Source organism: Mugil cephalus, chromosome 14 (genome assembly GCF_022458985.1).
Source record: "Mugil cephalus isolate CIBA_MC_2020 chromosome 14, CIBA_Mcephalus_1.1, whole genome shotgun sequence".
In the NCBI taxonomy this organism is placed as follows: Eukaryota; Metazoa; Chordata; class Actinopteri; order Mugiliformes; family Mugilidae; genus Mugil; species Mugil cephalus.
In genome coordinates, this window is record NC_061783.1 from 22,114,386 (window position 1) to 22,136,749 (window position 22,364).

At 40.0% G+C, this 22,364-nt stretch overlaps 1 protein-coding gene across 2 annotated transcripts in view; it reads left to right on the forward strand.

The window, feature by feature from the left end:
- The first annotated feature begins 1,301 nt into the window (after window positions 1-1,301).
- Window positions 1,302-22,364, forward strand: part of shisa7b (shisa family member 7) — a 40,968-nt gene continuing 19,905 nt past the window's right edge. For both annotated transcript variants that reach the window (XM_047605772.1, XM_047605773.1), the window contains exons 1-2: window positions 1,302-1,654; window positions 18,974-21,283. In XM_047605772.1, the coding sequence (XP_047461728.1) occupies window positions 20,853-21,283 (431 nt within the window). In that variant the 5' untranslated portion in view covers window positions 1,302-1,654; window positions 18,974-20,852. The remainder of the gene's footprint in view (window positions 1,655-18,973; window positions 21,284-22,364) is intronic.

Genomic DNA, 22,364 nt, shown 5'->3' on the forward strand with positions numbered 1-22,364 from the left:
TGCTAAGTACAGCACAAAGCTAACAGGAATAATGGATGAGTTTTTCTCAGCGCGTAAATATTTTCAATTTAAGATAATGTATTATTATTTTACCAGAGATTTTGAACATGACTTCATACAAAATAGGATTTACTTTTCTGCTAAGCTATACAGCCCTTAAGCTAACAGTTGATTATTACCGGTACATTTATGGTCCACGCATTAATGTTTAACTTAAGAAATCGCATGTGCTGGGAAACCACTGACTGTTTATACTAACCAGACTTTTTAAATGCAAATATATATAGTATACAGGATTTCATATTTCTGCTAAGCTATAGCCCTTAAGCTAACATGGTGACTGATCCTTTCTGGTCATGCTTCATTAAGGGTCACCACATTGATATTTACTTATTTATTTCTATACTTAATTCCAGACATTTTAAACACATTTGAATTCATATTTCTGCTTAGCTATATATGCTAAGCTAACAGGAATCTCATGATAATTTCCTGTTACATGTATATTAGCGTTAATGGTCAGCACATTAATATTTCATTTAAGAAATTGCACATGCCTGGAAAAAGACGTTTTGAACGCAACTTTATACGGAAAATATCTTAATTGAGTTTTGCTTTTAAACCAGACATTTTCGATGCGAAAATATGTGATTTCATGTTTCTGCTAAGCTATATACGCTAAGCTAACTGCGCTTCTGGTCATATGTGGTTTCATTAACAGTCATCGCACTTAATCCAGTTTTGCTTGTAAACCAGACATTGTAAACACAAACACACTTCATTTCATATTTCTGCTAAGCTATACACGCTAAGCTAACAGGAATTTCATGATGATTTCTGATATATATTAACAGTTTAAGATATAGTTTTAAATGCAAAAATATATGATTTCATGTTTTTGCTAAGCTATACAGCCCCTCAATGTGGATGACTGATCCTTTCTGGTCATATGTTGCTTCATTAATGGTCAACTCATTAATATTTATTTATTTATGAACCTATTTCAGTTTTACTCGGGAAACCAGACGTTTTAAATGCAAAAAAAATACACTATTTCATATTTCTGCTAAGCTAGGTAGCCGCTAAGCTAACAGTAAACACGCATTATTTTTTTACTGTCAGCTAAGCAGTCACAGGTGCGCGTGTACCGGGAGCTCGCCAACGTTTTCGAACGCCTGTCGGCCAATCAGGGGCGACTATGGCGGACCGTGCTGCGCTCTGATTGGTCGGTGGCTTCCAGCTCTTTAAAGGACGTGAACGTGGGGAAGTGCCATATTGAGTCCAATCGATGAGTTCTTTACCCACGGAGCGGAGGCAGAGGGAGGGAGAGCGGAGCCACGGAAAACACGTCCAAAAAAAAAGAGACAAACAAAAAAACATTTTATAAAGCTGCGCGGTGATTTTATACGTCTTTTTTCCTCTCTCGTTATTCTTTAATTAATATTATTATTATTATTATTATTTTGTACCGGAGGAGGAACAACGAGTCAACGAGGCTCCACTGCGGCTGATCAATTTCCTTTTTTATTATTATTATTATTTTTGTTTTTTTGTTTTTCCAGACGTGGGGAATTACAATGAAAAATGTAGGTGACACGTTTTCTCTCATCACCCGGGAACCACAGTAGGAGCCGCTGCGAATACAAGGAATCAGGTAATGATGATAATAATAAAATAAATAAATCCGCTTCATTAAGGTTATGAACTGAGGTGGCACATCATGCGTAACTTCAAATCTGGTGCAGATTAGTTAACGAGCGGTTTGCACGCATATCATCCTCTGTCTCTTTCATTTAAGGCTTTTTATTTAATTGAATTGTGGTTTAAAATGAACTTAAAGGCGTCAGAGATGGCATATTTCCTTTTTTTTTTGTATCATCTCCTCCTGCTAGGGCGCATGTGTGGCACTGCAACGTTTGCGCTTTATTGCCGAGCCTGATTTATTTACTGTTACGCATTTTTACATATTTATCTCAGGGGTAAATAATGCAGCCATGTAGCCAGAATCCCTTCTGTGGAGCGTAAAAAAGGAAAAACATTTTTTTGTTTGTTTTTTTTCTGCAGCCTTCATTTTGCATTGTGCTGCAGTGTGGTAGGCATGGGGTGAACAGGTTTTTATTTATTTATTTATTTAGTCATTTTTATTATTATCATGCATACAATACTGTAACGCCTCGGCATAATGCAACAAAAAAAAAACCCTCCCATCTTGTGTCTCGCTGTGAATGCAGCAGCAGCATGAAGTCACCCAGCTGCTTTTGCAGGAAAAAAAAAAAAAAAAGAGGGATGGTTGTGTGTCCATGAAGATGGGGGGAAAAAGAGACACGAGTGCACTGACTAGCTCCAGCATAATTGTCTCATGAATGCTAATGCAGGGACACTGCAAACTGGCTGCACAGCTGCTGCTGCTGCTGCTGCTGCTGCAGGCTAGCCTTACCTAACTTGTGAATTTGTGGGTGTGCATGTGTTGCCCGTAGGTGTGTGTAGGTGCATGTTTGTGGATGATATCACTTTGCTGTGGCTGTGGGGCCATTTGCCGTGTAATGAGGATGTGTTTTTAGCCACAGCTGCACCTACACCTGCCTCACTGGGCAACTGAAGCGTTAGAGGAGCGAGCGCTTCCCCCTCGTTGTCCTCCATAATGTGCACACACACTTGCATCCGGCCACACGAAGAACGGCGGCGTGACGCTTAACACCTGCAGCAAAGTGACTAATTGAAAGTTAAAATTTAACATTTGCCTTTGTAAGCCGTGATCACAGCGTTACTATTATTATTATTAATGAACATCTGCAGATATTTCCAGTTTCATTGCATCATTTGTTTGAAAACTCAGTTTCCAAAAACGTTTAAGAAGCTGGAATCTGAATTTATTCTGCAGACTTTGCACGACATCCAGATATTTGCAGACGGATGTCAGTGTTTTGTTTTTGTAACAACAGAACTGCAACCAATAATTTAATCATCATCTAAAAATCAGTCGAGAAATGTCAGAAAACAGTAAAGACGCTTGCCAACATTTTAAAATGATTAAAGCTGCAGGTGAATCTTATTTCACTGTTCTTTTAGAACCTTGATTATTCTGCTTCTAAGTTGCTACAACATCTTAAATATGACAATTTAAAGTTTCTACAGCTGTAAATTGTGAAATAAAAGCTGACGATAATTCTTCATATTTTATCGGCTGGAACCAGAATATTTGTTGCATTTTTGCCCAGTGGACGAAATTACACCTTTACACAACGTCCAACATCCACAAAGAAGCATTCTTTTGGTCAGAAAATGGTAAAAAAAAAAAAAAAAACAAAACAAAACAAAAAATGCCCCAAGGATGCTTGTTTTGGTTGGCCAACATTTTACCATGATTTAAGCTGCAGGTAGATTTTGGAAGAGTTCTGGTTATAAGTTGAAATAAAATCTGAAATATGGCCATTAAAAGTTTCTTGAACTGTGAACTGTGACATCTTTACATTCAAGAAGATAGAAAGAGGATATTTTGGTAGGAAATGGCAAAAAGCATCTTCTAGGATGCTTGTTTTGGTTGACCAACATTTTTAAAAATGACATCATATAGTCACAATAAGTGTTATAACATTACTAACAGGCCAAAACTCACATTTTCAGTGAGAGAAATTAAAGAAAAGCCACAAACTTCATCTTCAGCTCTAAACGTAAGATCAAAGACTTGTTTTGAGAACATTTTACACATTTAACTGGAGTTAAAACACCCACAGCAGCCTGCAGTTGTGTGTTTGAGGAAAATCTCAAGCTGAACGATCACACTTTCAAGCTGTTTTTATTTATTTATTTTTTATTTATTCCCTGTAAACGCCTACTGTACATTTGAGTGAAGTCAACAAAGTTCCCGCCCACTCTCTGGGGGCTGGCTGTTGAAAGGCATTCTGGGAAACGCTGAAGTTGAATGGTATGGAAATGACCAAAGCATCATAGTGGAGATGACGTAACACAAGTAACTTTATTTCTGTAGCACATTTAAAACGATACAAAGGTTTAAAATGGACCGGAGAGAATTAAAGGCGGCACTTTGTTTCGCGGGGAAAGTGGAACCCGGTGCATTCTGGGTTTGCTTTGGTTTCAAAAGGCCCTCGTCAGTCAATGATTTTAATTGCAGTCCTCTTTTGTGGCATGATGGGTGACTTCATCTTGATTATGGATGTCTCGGTGGAGGCTCGCTGTGTGTGTGTGTGCAGAGGAGGTGTATCGTCTGCAGCCTCGCCATCCGTCACGGCTGTTTTTATGAGTCAGCGGTGATTAATCTGATCGGTGGTGGTGGTGGTGGTCACCAGGAGAACGGGGATGGATGCGGCCTTGGCTGCACCGCCGGATGTTCGTGGGATCGTTTACCGGCGGCAGCTTGAGAGTCTCAGGTGTTCATCGGCAGAGATGTGGGTAGCCAAAGCAAAAAAAAAAAACAAAAAACACAAAAAAAACCTTCAGGAACAAACCACTGCACCGTTCACAGACTCCTCCACCTGATCCTGATGCTGTAGGTGTGTTTCTAAAAAGACAATGGTCAACAGATTCACTGCACTCACGCTGGAAGCTGTTATCGCTCTGCAGCAAGTTCTTTTTCTTTTGTTTTTACTATTTAACATAGGTCCAGCAAAGCAAAAACAAACTTTCTGAATGCGGTTCTTGTCTTAGTTTACATGCAACGGAGAAAATGGAATAACTGACAGGAGCATGGGCTCCTCCTCCACACTAGGTGGCGATATGTTTCATTCTAACCCTATTACGTCATATAATAAACAACCATCTAATGTGGCATTTAAACAGCAACAGGATGGATAATAGATCAGCTTTTTAATCTCGTACGTAACGTGCGCGCTGCTTATGGTTAGCGATGAGTATCTTTAAGGTTTTATCTGATTATCGGGTACTTTTGAAATGGTGCCTTTTTTGTTTCTGATGCATTTTGAGACGTGCCAGTCGAACAGAATATTAATTTAAATTATATAAATACAACTAAATGAACCAATATAAAATAAAATATAAAAACAATGGTGTGGGGTCTGTCTGGCTATCAAAGACGCTACATTTCTGGTCTTTTAATAAAATGCTATGCGTGGTCAGATGTTGAATCTAATTCCAGGTGTTACCTCCCTTGTTGCAGGTTGACCAGTCTGCGTCTTTAGAGGTAAAAGTCCAGACAAACTTTGGCCGTAGATGTTTTGAAGGTTCACTTCCATCCATGCAGGTGAAAGCTGACTTAGCGTCTGGTGGCTAAGCTAATCAGATTTTAGTTGGAGTAACGTGTCTCCTTAAGTTGTCCAGTTAAAGTCGGATTAAGACAATAATTTGTTTTTTTTCACGTGCATGTAAACGTGTGTGTGTTAACTTATAAATAACAGGAAGAAATGACTGAGGGGGTTTACAGTGCTATACTATCTGCCTCCATATATTCAACAAACATTAAGAAAGGATGACAAACATTACAACATTTTCTAGTAGACTCCTGGTTTCCTATCTGATCTTTTTGTTTTTTTGGGTCTTTCCATTTCAATAATCTCAGTCTCCTCGTTAACAGGGAACAGAAACCAACGCGTTTCCTTCCCACAGCTCAACATGGGAGCAGCAGCAGCAGCGTCACTTATTTCCCTAATTATTAAATTAAATGTTTAATTTTAGACACGACCCACTTGCTGCCTTTTTATTAAGAGTTTGAATGGGCGACATGAGGCTGCCCTCGGTGGGCCGGCCTTTCCCACATCAGTCGACGTGGATACTAGAAGCTTATGGTTCTCTTGGTGGCATTTTCACGTTGTTAAACGACAGGATTTCTGAATGAAAACCGCTTTCAGAGCGTCTGGCACAGTGTCCTTGAGCTCGTGGCTCAAGTTTTTATGAATAAGAGGAACTATTTTTAAAAATAGTAAACAGAGAAACAGCTTTTCTGTCCAGATATTTCACATTTCTCGCTCAGATTTCTTGCTCAGATTCACTACTTATTCATTTCATCGTCTGGGGATTGAAACCAGTGAACATTAGGCCACAGGATGTGGTGCTATAGTGGAAAATATTCATGTATTTATATTAATATGATACAGTTAAATGAATAAACTTATTGAATGTGTAGTTATTCAAACAAGAACTAAATAAAATATAAAATATATGCAACATCATGTACAATTATGCAGTAATAGAGGTATTTTATTTACTTAATAATGAATGAACAATAACAAAAACAAAATAAGCATTTTTTTTTTTTTTGATCAAATGTAGCTCCATTGACTTTGTGTAAAAATGGATGAACCCTCTGTGACCTCACCCAGTTCCCAGGTTCCCAGTTTATTTTAGAGATTTTAGAAATATTGTCGTATTCTTTGATATCAGATATGATTTCATTTAAAGTTCAGGAGTTTAAATCTGGATTTTTCTGTTTGTGTACTTTTAAATCCAGCCCTTTGTTTCCTGAAAAATGGGTTTTGAAGCTCAGTGCGGCGCCTCCGGTGGACGCCATCTTGTCTAACTTCACCTCATTATTTAATATATTAAACAGATGAAATAGGTTCCGGGTAAAGAAAAATAAATAAATAGACACAGTAAACTTCTGATCATTAAAATTTGCACACACAAATTAATATCCTGAATTCACAAATTCTATATCATCGCTTTTACGCACTCATCTTCCTTTAAAAAAAAAAAAAACACCAATATACACGCAACATTACAGAAAAACAAGCCCAAAGTTGCTTATAATAAGTGGACAACAATAGGCATGAATTAAGAAATAAACATTTTAACGTGGAGGTCAATGGTGATGGACCCGATTTTGTATCCAGCCTCTAGTGGCCATTTGAGGAACTGCATGTTTTTCTGTGGAGAATATTTCTCCACAACAATGCAGTTCAACATAACAATAATAATAAACTTTATTTGTATGACACATTTCATACAACATTGCACCTTCAAGTGCTTCAGAATTAAAGAAATATGAGAAGCAGAAGGGTAAAAGGTCGAGGTTTAGCTTCAGAGCGTTCGCTGACCTACATAACATTATTATTGCTACTATTCAATAACTCATGTTCACTTTATTTCCTTATATATTATTGGACTCTGAACTCACTATGTGCAATCATTTCTGTGGAATAATTTCCCGCTGTGCAATACCACATATATTTCCTATATATATATATTTTACATTAATGCACGTGTTTTTACTATAATTGTAAACTTACTCTTACTTATTCTTATTGCCTGCATTGCTCTTTCTTCTAAACACTGGTGCATTTTGAGTAGCTGCTGCTGAAACGAAAAGTAATTTCCCCCGGGATCAATAAAGTGAATCTGGATCTTATTCATGATTACTCACTCAGAGATTTGCAGCTGATTTAACAATAAACGTAAATGAAATGGTACTAAATGGAAAAGTTAATTAAAACATACAACGGCATAAAATTGTGCAAAAAGGTTCCAGGCAGTGTTAAAAGCTAATTAATCTATTGAGTAACAGGTCATACAATAATTAATGAGAGTAACCCAATGAAATGTAAATTAGTTTTATATGTATCTACACATACACAGAGTTTGTTGGGCTGGATTTAGCCACTTCAATCAGACGCTTTAGGTCCCAAACTCCTTTTCTCTGACCTCGAGTTCACTAAACCTTTCCATGACCCAATGCTTTAAAAACTCTGCTTTTTTACACTAATTACAACCAAAACCATATATTATAATATTATATTTATTTAGTTTCTCCATCCTGAATTTCGTTTCTGTGTGAACAGAAATATAGGTCAAATAAATTCATGTAATTAAACTGAAAACCGATGCTAATCCAACCAGCGTTTTGCCCGCAGCTCATACGCTCAACTTTTTTTTCCAACTGGTCACAATAATAAATCATTTATTATGATGTCCTCCAGATTTTCTGTTTCTCTTTGACAGTAATTGGCTCGTCCTATATTTTTCTGCACGATAAACAGCCTCCGCGATGTTTCGTGATGACATGAAGCTGCTCTTGTTTTTGCCTTTGTTGCTGAATTTATTTATGATCCTAGTTGTTACTTATACATAAAAAAAACAAAAAACTTTTCCTGGTGAATTGTGTGTCGTTTAACAGCCGGTACATTAATCTATTAAACACTAAATGTAGTTTTAACGCTGAAGGCGCAACTACTTATACATAGAAAATGACAGGGACAGAGGAGCAGATTAATTAATTAATTAAAGTTGGTGTGTTCTGCATTGCTCCTGGATGTTAACATGAGTTTTATGAAGTTAAAGACTCAACTTTCTGAATTCTTGTCCCAGTTTACATGCAACAGAGAAAATCAAACAACTGACGGGAACATGTCGTCCTCCTCCACACTAGGTGGCGATATGTGTCTTTTAATACAGGTTGAGCTATTACATCATATAATAAACAACTGTTTCCAGATGCATTATCTTAGTCAGATCAGGAGAACTCGGATATTAGTTGGAGTAAAGTGTTTACATAGACTTAAGTTGTCCAGTTAAAGTCGGATTAAGACAAATGTAAACGAGTGTGAGGAGAAACCTGTTAATTTGCCACTGATACCTCTGACGTTGGCTGGATGCATTTAAAATGAAGCATCTGGAATTGGAATTTGCATTTTGCACTGTTGGATCTTTGCCCTCTGGAGTCCAGACTGTAATTGGCCGTTTTTGACTTAATATGAGATGATATTTAATCTTAAAAAATGGCTTATATTGTTGCCTTGTTTGGTTTCATTCTTTTCACCACAACGTCATTTTAAATTTTCTTCATTTTGACCAACTGTATTAACGCATTGGACCTAAAACCAGACTAAAACCATAAAACCCGAATAGGAAAAAAGTTCCATTTTTCACTGTGAAAACCACAAACGTGTTCAACAAACCATTTTTGTGATTTAGAAGGCAAATCTAAATTCCAAAAGCCTGTGGACAAATTTAGCGTTTTGCTTTTCACTGTTTCTCCCGTGCATCAGACCATAACATCAGTATTCAGGAAAGTGGCGTCAATCATTTATAATAAGTCTAGTTTTTCTTGGCCTTTCAACACAATTTAAAAACTGGTTTATAGGTTGAAGTTAACACTTTTTTTACAAAAGTTAAAACAGAGATTCAGTGACGCTGCGTCTTGCCGCTATGTTGCCTTAAATAGGTCATGTGATTTGGACGCAGAGGGTTAAGAAGGTTCTAAGTAGAACTTCAAAATGTAAAGAAAAAAGAAGAAACTGGAGCAAGAGACCAAACATTTAGAGCAGAAAACAGAAGGTTAAAGAATAGTGGAGCTACAAGTCCTTTTTTGACACTTTAATTTCTGTTTTGAGGTGGTTTTCCTTCCTTCATCCTCCTCCTCTTTGTCAATGGCTGTAACTCATAGTCCATTGGGTTAGTTGATAGAAGAATCTCCATTTCTGCCTCGTCCTTATACATATTTTCGCCTAAACTGCGTCTTCTTCAATAGTGACCAAACCAACTAACACATCTGATTAAATCAGTATTATGTTTTACATATGTACTACGTCGGTCTGCTCTGTTGTTTCATGTCCTCTTTAAAGGACAGAAAGGAGGTTAGACTTTAGTGTCTTGTCTTGGAGACGCTCTTGTCAGCAGTTGTTGTTGTCGAATTGTTTGTTGACTTTTTTTTTCTTGTCGCCTGCCAGCGTCTGAGCAAAGTGCCACTGTTGAAACTGCAGTGATTTACCAGGAGGTTAGTCATCGCACACTCCGGCCTCGAGTTGTGTACGACTCGAGCTGAAAAGTGCCCCTTCGCTGGACCGACACCTTCCTCTTGGCTGCGAGGGAGGTGCAGCTCCACCACCTCCAGCAGATGGGCCTCGGTGGCAAACGTCCCGTCTCTGCACATACATGTCGGCAAAACATTATGTTTCATCCGCGGCTTCCCCAGAGAAAATTTGCACCTCTTGTTTTTTTTGTTTTTTTTTTCTTCCCACCGCATAGGGAATAATAATTATCGCTTTGACTAATTATGCAGTTGATAATGTTCTGAAAAGAAATATTCAAAGTGGTTTTTCGCGGGTCGGCTGCAGCGCGACTAACGGAGCAAATAAATCACGGGGGCCGTCACACTGTTATAGACTGACAGATGCAGTCAATGATAACATTTACATGTCACATAGTAACCTCTCCGTGTTGATTAATCAGTTGTTGCTCATGTTGCTGCTTTTTAATTTGCTTTAACGTCCACGTTTTCCACTTTTCTTTCCCCTGTTACATCAACTTATTCTTCACTCTCGCTTCATTTGCAAATAAATTGACTGGAAAATTGACTTTTCACACAAGCCCCCTTAGTTACTGTTGCTAGCCCCGCCCCCCTTAGTTACCGTTGCTAGCCCCGCCCCCCTTAGTTACCGTTGCTGGCCTGTCACGTTTCTTCAACACGGTGTCATGGCGGGGAGAAGTATAGCGGTGAGTGTCGGTGATTCTTCTTTTTAAGCAAATCCTGCGCGATATCTTTCAGATTGAAAACATTAAATTATGCAAGGAAGGAGTCAATACGATTATAGAGGTGAAAGGATACCGGTAAATGGCAAAATATTAGAAAACCCGTGACTTCTACCTCAAATACAACAAGCAGCCTCAGGAGTAGTTTGTCCATTCACAAAATGCTGCATGAAAAACGAAAATAAAATAAATTTAAATTACTTGTTGGGACGCTATGGTCAAGTTTGATGTAAACTGATGAAACGTAACATTAGAGAGAGCTCCCAGCACTGAGACCCAATGCAACAGCTAAAGTTAGCTGGCTAATGTGACCTGGCTAACTAGCTAGCTAACATTAAGTTTATCAGCGTTAGTTTATTTCGGCACTAATATTACTAATATTCCCCGAAAGTAACGATAACTTTAATAAACAGTTTTGTATATATGAGCGTCTTGCTAGCTCGATGTCAATGTCACGATGTCGCCATTTAGCTTGTAGCTTTAGGACCTTGTTTACATAGCAACGGTTGCTAGGATGTATGATTGGACAATGGTCGTTTGGGGGCGGGGTTTTGCGGATTGCTGCAGAGATTTATTGAACAATGTGGAGACTGGGGATGTCTTTATCAGCATCTTTTTATTTTTTATTTTTATTTTTTAAATGATTGGCTCAGATTCAGGCTTCAGGCTAGTGCAACCTTTTGTCGTCATAAACCAAAAACCACGTCCCTGCAGAGTCAAAACATTGTCGTCTAATTCGTTGACTAGCGTCAAGGGAGTTTATGGCAGCGTTGAAGAACCAGAACATTTCTGGAGTAGAGAACACAAGGTATGAGCTCCCATCTCCACACTACATTAACTCTGACTGAGAGAAAGATTTATCGGACTAAGGAATTTAATTTAGATTGTGTTGAGACTCGGATACTGAATATTAAAAGATTCTATCAGATCAGGGACCAGAAAAAAAAGTTATCTCAGAAAATGACGATGAATAAAAACCCAACATCTTTTGCAGGGTTTCATGTTTTAATGGGCCAGAGAAGTCAGTCTCCTCATTCTGCCGCTCACACCAGCCTAAAATAAAAGTTTCGTCTGGTCCCTTGATGTCGGGAAAATGGCCTTTCAGTGTTTAGTGCGACTCCCCGGGAAGTAGGGCAGGATGTTACGATGTGAAAGTAGGCCAGGTGGAGCGGGGAGCGAGTCCGACGCTGCTGTGTCCTTGTGCAGAAACTCGGAAATGAATTAAATTCAACAAACTGTCGCTAGACATGAGACAAACAAGTGGAGCTTCAGACCTTTAAAGTTCATGCATGGGTTTTTAACAGGGAACAGAGAAATCAGAGCATTGTGCTTCTTCAGAGATTCTGGCTTTAACAGTTTCTATACAGGACGAATAATCTGCTCAGAGACGTGTTTATATCTGGATTTGGGTTAAATCTGCAGGAAACAGAACAGGAGAAGAAGATCAAGATGTTTCCACTTAATAATAATGCTGCTAATAATCTAGGCTCACATTTCTAAGTGGTTCTCAAACCTTTTCCATTTAAAAACACACTTTTTTAATCTATATGATGTGTCATATCTGTAGTTGTGTATGTGCACGCTTTAAAACTGTGCTGTGTTTTATTAGAGAGAAACACAGACGATATGTTTGTCATGGTATTAACTTTAGGACTTTTCTCTGCTCATGAGATTGAGTTTCGAATATTTTATGTGACTCTGTTGAGGTTTTATTTGCGTATCCTGGTTTTATTTTGTAATCTTCTTCGTTGGTGTTGTTTTTTTTTTGGATTACGCTGCCTCATGCTGCAGCACATTTATATTCCTCCCTCGTACATCTTTGTTAAACTAAACATTATTATTTTCTCCAGTCCTTTAGTTTTTGGGTTTTGGTCTCTACCTCCATACTGGATTAATTATCATAGAATATCATAGAAGAAGAAGAAAGAAGGAGGCAGTTTGTCGCTGGTGTTGTCAGATCAGGCGTTTTCTGAATTTTATTTTGCAGGTAAAAATGGAGTTGGTTGGTTTGGGGCCTTTTTTTTTAAAGCTTGTTTGAAAGAAAACCACTGTGTATTTACTCTTTTTAAGACGCTTTGTTTGAGTTCACTCAGCTTTTGCCTCTTTGTGTGTAGAGAAGCTCAGTTTGTCCATGTGTGGACTACATGACGTCAGCTAACAGCTGCAGTTTGATGTTGGATGATGCCAGATGACACTAGAATCTGGGCGACTGAACTACTAAACTAAATATCGATGGAATATTTTGGACGGTTTGGAACTGGTTTTGTTCTGTAAACCATCAGCTGTATCCACCAATGTTTTGATAGAGAAGAAGAAGACGAACCAAGACGTCTCCATGTCTCCAACGGCTTCATTCTTCTTTACCAAAACTTGTTTCAACAACTTGTTGTTCTCCTTTTTCTTTTAAACGCAGCGTTTCAGTGTTTGTTGTTGTCTGGCTGCAGCCTTGAGCCTGAGTTGTTTTTGTTTTTGGTAATATTGAATGATAATCTACCAGCACCACCACCTCACAAAACATCCACACAGCAGACGTGATTTTGCCATTTCTTTGCTAATTTTTGGCAGCTTTAACGTCAGCCGTCCGCAACTAAAACAGAAGAAGAAGAAGACGTCTGAAGCTGATCATTTAATTAAAAAAAAATCCCTGAATATTCACGTTAGAACTGAAGAGGATATTCAGAGGATTCAAAAAAAACTTTATTGTTATTCCAACAACAAACACTTGTACATGATGCAGAATGAAATTAAGCACAGACGCTCAGTTCAGTCAAACAATAATCATCATAATATAAAAGTATAAAGACAGTGTTTACATTAAGTATGGAAAAAGGCAATTTAAATATAGCTTAATGGATGTGGTACTTTACTCCTTTTCTTTATTATGTTGATTTTTAATCCAGTATCATCATTATTTATGCGTTTCCCATGTTTCAGGATCAAAAATCATTATTTTTCTTCCTTAAAATAGAAAAAAATAGGCTGCACTATAAGTGTAAAAGTAGGAAGAACTTGAACATTACTATGATATATTATTATATAAATATGCATGTGTCATTCCATGTAGACCATATTATCTTTGGGCCTCCATGTTGTCTGCCTTTCTCTTGCAGGAACACATGGGCTTCAAAGACCCACCCCAACCCCCCACAATACATCCCTCCATCCATCCATTGACTCCCTCCCTCCCAGTGCGTGGGATGAAGCGTCCCTCAGGATTAAACTGGGATGGGTGGGGGCTAAAAGCTAAAAGCTAAAAACAATAAATCAGATATTAGTATTATTTGCATCTTTTGTTTTGTCAACACATATGGTCTTTATGTCTTTCACCTCATCACTATTCACCCCCATTTTCCTGCCTTGTCTGAAGCATGCTGGGAAATGTGCCAGCGCCATAAGGGCAGCAGCAGCAGCAGCATCAGTGGTGACAGTATGTTAGAGTATTGTAATGTGGACTCGGGGGCTGAACTCTGTCCATAAAGGTCAGTGCACTGCCCTTGGTCCTGACAGGGATGAAAACTGGTTTTAAAAATAAAAATCCATTAATGCAGCCTAGTTTTCAGCTGATAACACGGAGCGAGGAGTTTTACAGGAGGCCCGGCGCTTCCATTAACTCTCATCACTCCCACACTGCATAATGCTGTAACGATTTATTCCACACGAGGTGATGAGTTTGGTCCCAAAAAAAAAAAAAGAAAAAAGTAATATCCTGACCAATGCGATCAAAGCTGAATAATTTTATTTTACGAGTTCATTTTAAAGCCTTAATAAACATCTAAGTTGGAATCTAATTTCAGTCGTTTCGAGGAACATATGTTCGTTAATCCGTCATTAAGTCTTATTAGCATGAAGGTTATGGACTGAGAGAGATGTTAGTCCTGCTGTGTTTTCATTTCGGAGGCTGTTGAATTATATCGGGTTGTACCTGTCGTTGTGGCACATTAGTAATTGGGCTCGGCTAAGTTATTGTTTAATTAAATACAGTTTAACAGCAACACAAACTGCATCCAACAAAATGATCGTCCAGTTGTATCAGCAACATATTCACAAAGGAGGATTTAGTTCAGGATGTTCTTTGGAAAAAACTGACATAACTTGAGATAAATTGGTAAAATATTAGTAGAAGTTTTTATTTCTGTTTATGTTTCTGTGAGGGCGTCATGTTTTTGGGTTGTTATACTTCCATACTGTCATGGTTATTGTGAAGGAAATATCTCAGGAAATTATGGTTAAAATTTATTCAAATTTGGCAAAAAGTGGCACAACTGTGGATAAGTTGATAATATGGTAAAACTTTCTCCTTGTTTTGAGTTGTCTGTCCAGCTGGCCCATTCGTATGAACTTGATATCTTAGGAAACCATGGCAATTTGGCAGAAATCGCCATCTGTTTTTATGCCTTGGAGGCAGCATCGTGTTTTTTTGGTTGTGCATCAACGTAGTGGATTTTTGCGCTTGTTATATATGAGGAAATTATGAAGGAAATTTCTTTAAATTTAGTAGAAATTGGCATAACTTGGGATGGATTGGTAATATCATAGTAGAAGTTACTGCAGTTTTTCTTTCTGTTTTTATAGCTTGGTGGTAGCATTGTGTTTTTGGGTTGTTCGTCAACGTAGTGAATTCTGGTGACACTTATATCTCAGGAAATTATGGCGGGAATTTCTTTAAATTTGTTAGAAATTGTTCAAACTATAGAAAAATTAATAATCTGGTCAAACCTTCAATTTGTTTAAGTCGTCCTTCCAGGTGACAGGTGATATTTTAGGGAATCATGGTGAGAATTTCTTCAAATTTGGCTGAAATTGGTGTAACATGGGAAAAATTATAATGTTATAGAAGTTTTTAATCCCTCAATGATAGCATCATGTTTTAGGTTGTTCATCAAAGTAGTGAATTCTTGCCATGGTTATATTTCAGGAATATCTCAAGAAAGCATGGAGGGAACTTTTTTAAATTTGTCAAAAAGTAGCACAACTGTGGATAAATTGGTATTACAACAGTAAAGGTTTCTGTTTTTATTCCTTCACAGTGGCATAATGTTTTGGGGTTGTTTCTACCTGCCTCTCTGGTCACTTATGTTTTCGCTTTGTTCGTCAAGTTCTTGAGGTTTTACTATCTCACGAAATAATGGAGGGAATTTCTTTAAATTAGGCAGAAAGCGGCACAACTGTGGATGAATTGATAATATAATGGTAGAAGTTACTACTGTTATTCATTCTGTCTTTATGCTTCCATCATAGCATCATGTTTTTGTTTTGTTTTCCTCAAGTTGGCCAATTCTTGTGGACGATATCTCAGAAAAACATGGAGGGGATTTCTGTAAATTTGGTAAAAAAAAATTGCATAAATTGATAATAGTGCAGTGGAAGTTTTTCATTCTGTTTTTGTACCTCCATGACAGAATGAAAGTCCATAAAGACTTTGAAGTAAAAAGCAGCTGGACTAGTTTGTTGAGGGCCGATGAGTTAACTTCTTCTTCTAACTGGGTTAATTGCACCATGTTGTCGTTGGGTTCCTTCCACGTGAAGCTCAGAGATGTGGTGCCGAGTGTTTGAATCGCTCACGCTAACATTACTCACACATTTCGGTTTTGTAACATGCGGCGCTTAAAATAACTGAGGTTTAAAAGTTGGTTGTCTTTGGGATGACTGCAGTTTGTATAAATTACTAATGATGATAAAACATATTATTTATAGAGTCTTCTAAAACATCCCAGACAGACGCGAACTACACAGGAAACCCAAGCTTTCAGAACGTGGCTCATGCTGGGGAACAGCATAAGACATGAGACATAATAAATTTAATGTGATGTTTAAATGAAGCTCCAGATGTGAACAGAGGCTAAATTTATCCAGATGTTGGTTAAAGGATAAGATTGTATCGTCTGTACACAAACAAAGATGGAATAGTTTATATGAATTAAACATGACGTCTGCTTCAGTCCATGTTCGACTAATATTCAGACAGAATATTCACAGCGAGACACAGAGACTAATCCACACATGTGTGAGCAGCACGAACAGAAAAACACACAATGGAGGAAAGAAAGATGGGATAAGAGGAAGAAGACGGGAGGAGAACATGAAAACAACGGGAAGACAGGAATGAAAGGAGAACAGGAGGAGAAGAAGAAGTAGTGAGGAGGAGATTCAGAGACAATACATGCGAACAGAGGAAAACATTTTGGGAGCTAGCTGGGAGGCTACGAGGAGCTACTATTAGCTGGGAGGCTAGGAGGAGCTACTATTAGCTGGGAGGCTAGGAAGAACTGCTATTAGCTGGGAGGCTAGGAGGAGCTACTATTAGCTGGGAGGCTAGGAAGAACTGCTATTAGCTGGGAGGCCAGGAAGAGCTACTATTAGCTGGGAGGCTAGGAGGAGCTACTGTTAACTGGGAGGCTAGGAGGAGCTATTATTAGTTGGGAGGCTAGAAAGAGCTACTATTAGCTGGGAGGCTAGGAAGAACTACTGTTAGCTGGGAGGCCAGGAAGAGCTACTGTTAGCTGGGAGGCTAGGAAGAGCTACTATTAGCTGGGAGGCTAGGAGGAGCTATTATTAGTTGGGAGGCTAGAAAGAGCTACTATTAGCTGGGAGGCTAGGAAGAACTACTGTTAGCTGGGAGGCCAGGAAGAGCTACTGTTAGCTGGGAGGCTAGGAAGAGCTACTGTTAGCTGGGAGACTAGGAGGAGCTACTGTTAGCTGGGAGACTAGGAAGAGCTACTGTTAGCTGGGAGGCTAGGAAGAACTACTGTTAGCTGGGAGGCCAGGAAGAGCTACTGTTAGCTGGGAGGCTAGGAGGAGCTATTATTAGTTGGGAGGCTAGAAAGAGCTACTATTAGCTGGGAGGCTAGGAAGAACTACTGTTAGCTGGGAGGCCAGGAAGAGCTACTGTTAGCTGGGAGACTAGGAGGAGCTACTGTTAGCTGGGAGACTAGGAAGAGCTACTGTTAGCTGGGAGGCCAGGAAGAGCTACTGTTAGCTGGGAGGCTAGGAAGAGCTACTATTAGCTGGGAGGCTAGGAGGAGCTATTATTAGTTGGGAGGCTAGAAAGAGCTACTATTAGCTGGGAGGCTAGGAAGAACTACTGTTAGCTGGGAGGCCAAGAAGAGCTACTGTTAGCTGGGAGGCTAGGAAGAGCTACTGTTAGCTGGGAGACTAGGAGGAGCTACTGTTAGCTGGGAGACTAGGAAGAGCTACTGTTAGCTGGGAGGCTAGGAAGAACTACTGTTAGCTGGGAGGCCAGGAAGAGCTACTGTTAGCTGGGAGGCTAGGAAGAGCAACTATTAGCTGGGAGGCTAGGAGGAGCTATTATTAGTTGGGAGGCTAGAAAGAGCTACTATTAGCTGGGAGGCTAGGAAGAACTACTGTTAGCTGGGAGGCCAGGAAGAGCTACTGTTAGCTGGGAGGCTAGGAAGAGCTACTGTTAGCTGGGAGACTAGGAGGAGCTACTGTTAGCTGGGAGACTAGGAAGAGCTACTGTTAGCTGGGAGGCTAGGGAGAGCTACTGTTAGCTGGGAGGCTAGGAGGAGCTACTGTTAGCTGGGAGGCTAGGAAGAGCTACCGTTAGCTGGGAGACTAGGAAGAGCTACTGTTAGCTGGGAGGCTAGGAAGAGCTACTGTTAGCTGGGAGGCTAGGAAGAGCTACCGTTAGCTGGGAGACTAGGAAGAGCAACTGTTAGCTGGGAGGCTAGGAAGAGCTACCGTTAGCTGGGAGGCTAGGAAGAGCTACTATTAGCTGGGAGGCTAGGAAGAGCTACTATTAGCTGGGAGACTAGGAAGAGCTACTATTAGCTGGGAGACTAGGAAGAGCTACTGTTAGCTGGGAGACTAGGAAGAGCTACTGTTAGCTGGGAGGCTAGGAAGAGCTACTGTTAGCTGGGAGGCTAGAAAGAGCTACTGTTAGCTGGGAGGCTAGAAAGAGCTACTGTTAGCTGGGAGACTAGGAAGAGCTACTGTTAGCTGGGAGGCTAGGAGGAGCTACTGTTAGCTGGGAGGCTAGGAAGAGCTACCGTTAGCTGGGAGACTAGGAAGAGCAACTGTTAGCTGGGAGGCTAGGAAGAGCTACCGTTAGCTGGGAGGCTAGGAAGAGCTACTATTAGCTGGGAGGCTAGGAAGAGCTACTGTTAGCTGGGAGACTAGGAGGAGGGACTTTTAGTTGGAAGGCACGGAAACATTTCTATTAGCTAGAGAAGAGCTATTGTTCTTCCTAGCCTCCCAGCTAATAGTAGCTGTTCTTAGCTTGCCAGTAGTTCTTTGACATCAGTGTAGTATCTGGACACGAGTCAAATTTAGTTTTTGTTTTTAAAATAAATTTTCCAGCGTTTGAACTAACAAACGATGCCTTAAAAGTCAAGAAGTGAATCTGCGCCTTGTAATATTTCCTCTGAATGTAAATAGTGAAACTTATTCTCCAGACGACTTCATGTTAATGTTTCATTTTGTGTTTTCATGTCTTCACGACGTTGGTCTCAGAGTTTTTTAGAGCTGTTTCTGTACACGTCCCTAAAATATCTCCACATGTTGTGTTCTTCTGTTCTAGTGTGAAACCTGAACAGCGGATGTGACTCTGGAGGAAACAGAAGAGGAAACTTCTCTGCTGCTTCATCAGGCTCAAACACTGAACTGTTCCCACTCCTGTTTTTGGGATCAACCAACGTACTTTTTTTTGCTTTTTGTTCCAAGCGAGACCAAAACCAGGTGCCAAAACTGACTGTGTCAAGAGAAGAAGCAAAAAAACAAATAAAAATAATAATAATCATCTTACATAACATTTCATTTAGTGGCTTTAAAGCAGCTTTATTTACTTCCCTTCGCCTCTATTAGATTCCATCACGGCGTCGTACGTCTCCTTTAAAGAGTTTATATCCGTCGTCTTCGCTCGGTGTTTGCTGCTCTTTACGCTCAAACTGTGTCTTTTCTTTCTCACCGGGACGAAGAAGCTCAGTGCATTAACGCTTCAAAGTGCTTTATAATCAGATCGTCCGGGGCCGATCGATTCGTGTTTGGCGAGCGGCGATAAAAAAAAAAAAAAACGCTTCGCGTCGTCTCCGGGGCGGTTTGATTGACAGGCGCCGCCGCTGCTCTTTAACGGCGACTATTAAAATCTGCTGCTTCTCGGAGATACGTCTCAGTCTGGGAAACACTGCCGACACTTTACCGATCTCCTTCTTCCAGTCGCTCCTCTGTTTCTTCCACCTCTATTATCTCCTTTTATTCCACCGAACAAACATGCAATTTAAACCCTCTCACTGTTCCCGTTTATCCGCGGACGGAGGTCTCAACATAACCTGAAGCCATAAACCTTCATGAAGAAGACGCCTCCCGCTCCTCCTCCTCCTCCTCGTCCCTCGTCTTTCTGCGTCTTTCCGGATCGTCTCCTTTGCCGCGTTGACGGATGAATCCGGATATTTTCATGTCTGTTCTGTGGGCAGAACCGCGCTGCCCTGCTAGAACCGGGCCCAAGCCCTCATTTGTCCTCTTCTGCTGGGCCAAGCTCAACTCGGAGCAGAGACACTCGGGCATCGAGGGCATCGAGCGCACATAAGCCTCTACCCATCACTCCCCTTTTAAAAAAAAAAAAACAACTCCAGCATTTTTAACCTTTACTGACTCTCTTCCTTTCATTTGGTTTATTTTTTTTTTTTTGGGGGGGAGAAAAAATTGCAAAACAAGATGTAAAAGACGTCACAGCTTGTGCCAAATTGACAGACTTCCTCTCTAAAGCTGCCAGCGCTGTTGTTTACAGACACACACTCACACACATTTCTACTTTTATTTATTTTTCTGTTTGTTTGTTTGTTTGTTTTTCTCCACGCATGATTTCACACATCATTCATCCACGCAGGACAACAGAAGTGCCAAACTCGGAGAGGACGGACACATCCAGCGTCTGTTAAAGCTCATCGCGAGTCGCGGGTTTACATACGGCGCTAAATGTTTACAGCCTCCGCGTCCGTTCAGTCTTTCCCGCAGATATAAGACTTCTTTTTCTTTTATTACATTTAGAGTTTACAGTCGGCTCGCTCGTTTTGTTTACAGAAGAACACATATATATATAAATATAAATATATATATATAACCTACTGCCTGTTTGAAATCACCGACAGACCAAACTTAATAGTGTTTTATGATTTGCGTTGAGATCTGCGGCCGTCGGTGCAGGCGAGTTCATACGAGGCCTAAAAAACTCTGAAAGACCTCCATGTTTACAGAAGCTGCTCACAGGAGAGGGCCATGTTTACAGGTGAACCCGTGGAAATGCCAAATTCACGTCCGTGGGACACGTTTTGCACCTGTGTGAAACAAGAAGGGAATTATTAGTTCTTCCTCCTGAAGGTTTTTTTTTTTCAACAAGAAGAAGAAGAAGAAGAAGAAGGACACTAACATTTTTTTACTTAGTGGCTTGAGAACTTGAAACGATGGGATCTCTAAAGGTTTGCTCATCCCTCGCCGTCCTGCTTTTCTCCTGCCTCGCTGTTTCCTCGGCAACCGTCGCCATGGAGCGCCGGGCTGCCGACGGCGACGCCAGGACTCTGACCGGTGATGGAGGTGGAGGTGGAGGTAAAGGTGGAGGTGGAGGTGGTGGCAAGCCCAGCAACACCTTGCTCCTCCTGACCGGCTTCAAACCGCCGCCGTCCCCCCGAGGAGGAGGAGGAGGGGGAGGAGGAGGGGGAGGAGCCAAAGCGGCGTTGAAAACAGCCGAGGTGGAGGACGTGGCGGAGCTCCCCCCTAAGCCCCTCCCACAGACCATGTTGCCAAGGAACATGACGGCCGACGCCCTGAAGCCGCCGCTCGGCGCCGCCCAGGTGGCTCCGCCTCCCAGGCAGCTCGTAGACGTGGACGTGTGCAGGTAAACTTTATTTAAAAAGGGGATGTTACTGTTTGATGCACGGGACCAGATTATACCTGAACCTCCTCAGACCTAGATGCATTTTTTTTTTTTATTTATTTATACAAGGTGTTAGTTGGATCTAATAACTATAAAAACTAAGCATCATCTTTGAACGGGAAGTTATTTATCTGTACGACAGAACAGACTCTAATAAATCACTTTACAGCAGAAATAGATGAAGATGTTTAGAGTCTGGTCCAGGGACTAAAGGAGAGGTTTAGGGCCACACATGAGAAAATAAATGAGGTAGATTTCTTATTTTTTCATCATGCACTTTGAGAATAAAGTCGACCTTTTGAGACTTTAACAACCAGCACATTTGAATGTAGTTCAGCTACATAAATGAGGCCACTTCTTCCAAGTTTGTCTCTTCAAAGTCCTGATGCTGAGAACTACATTGTGTTTGTGAGTTAAACCAGAAAAGATTTATTAAGAGTCTCAAGTCTGGTTTCACCACTTCAGAAACAGTTGTTATAGTCTGAAAAGGTTCCACTTTTATTATCCACATCATTTTATTACATTTTTTCCTCCACATTTCGACTTTTTTCTTAGCATTTGCACTTTATTCTCATTTTTTTTATTTTGACTTTGTTATATTTCGACTTCATTCTTGACATTTTGACTTTTTTTTGGTTTGAATTTATTACATTTCAACTTTTTTCTTGACATTTTAGTTTGAATTTATTATATTTCGACTTTTTTCTCAACATTTCGACTTTTTTCTTAACATTTGCTCTTTATTCTCAAATTTATATTTTGACTTCATTCTTGACATTTTGACTTTTTTTTTGGTTTGAATTTATTACATTTCAACTTTTTTCTTGACATTTTAGTTTGAATTTATTATATTTCGACTTTTTTCTGAAGAGCATGATGAAAAGGAACCATGTTCCTCCTCATGTTTCTTTCTGACGGCTGATCCTAACACTCTTCAGTAGGAACGAAGACTGTGAGCAGCTTAAACGAGGTAAACGAGGCCCCGTCTCACCTGGACAGGTATGATGAGGGTGTCCCTGATACCTGTCTCTGAGCTGGTCCC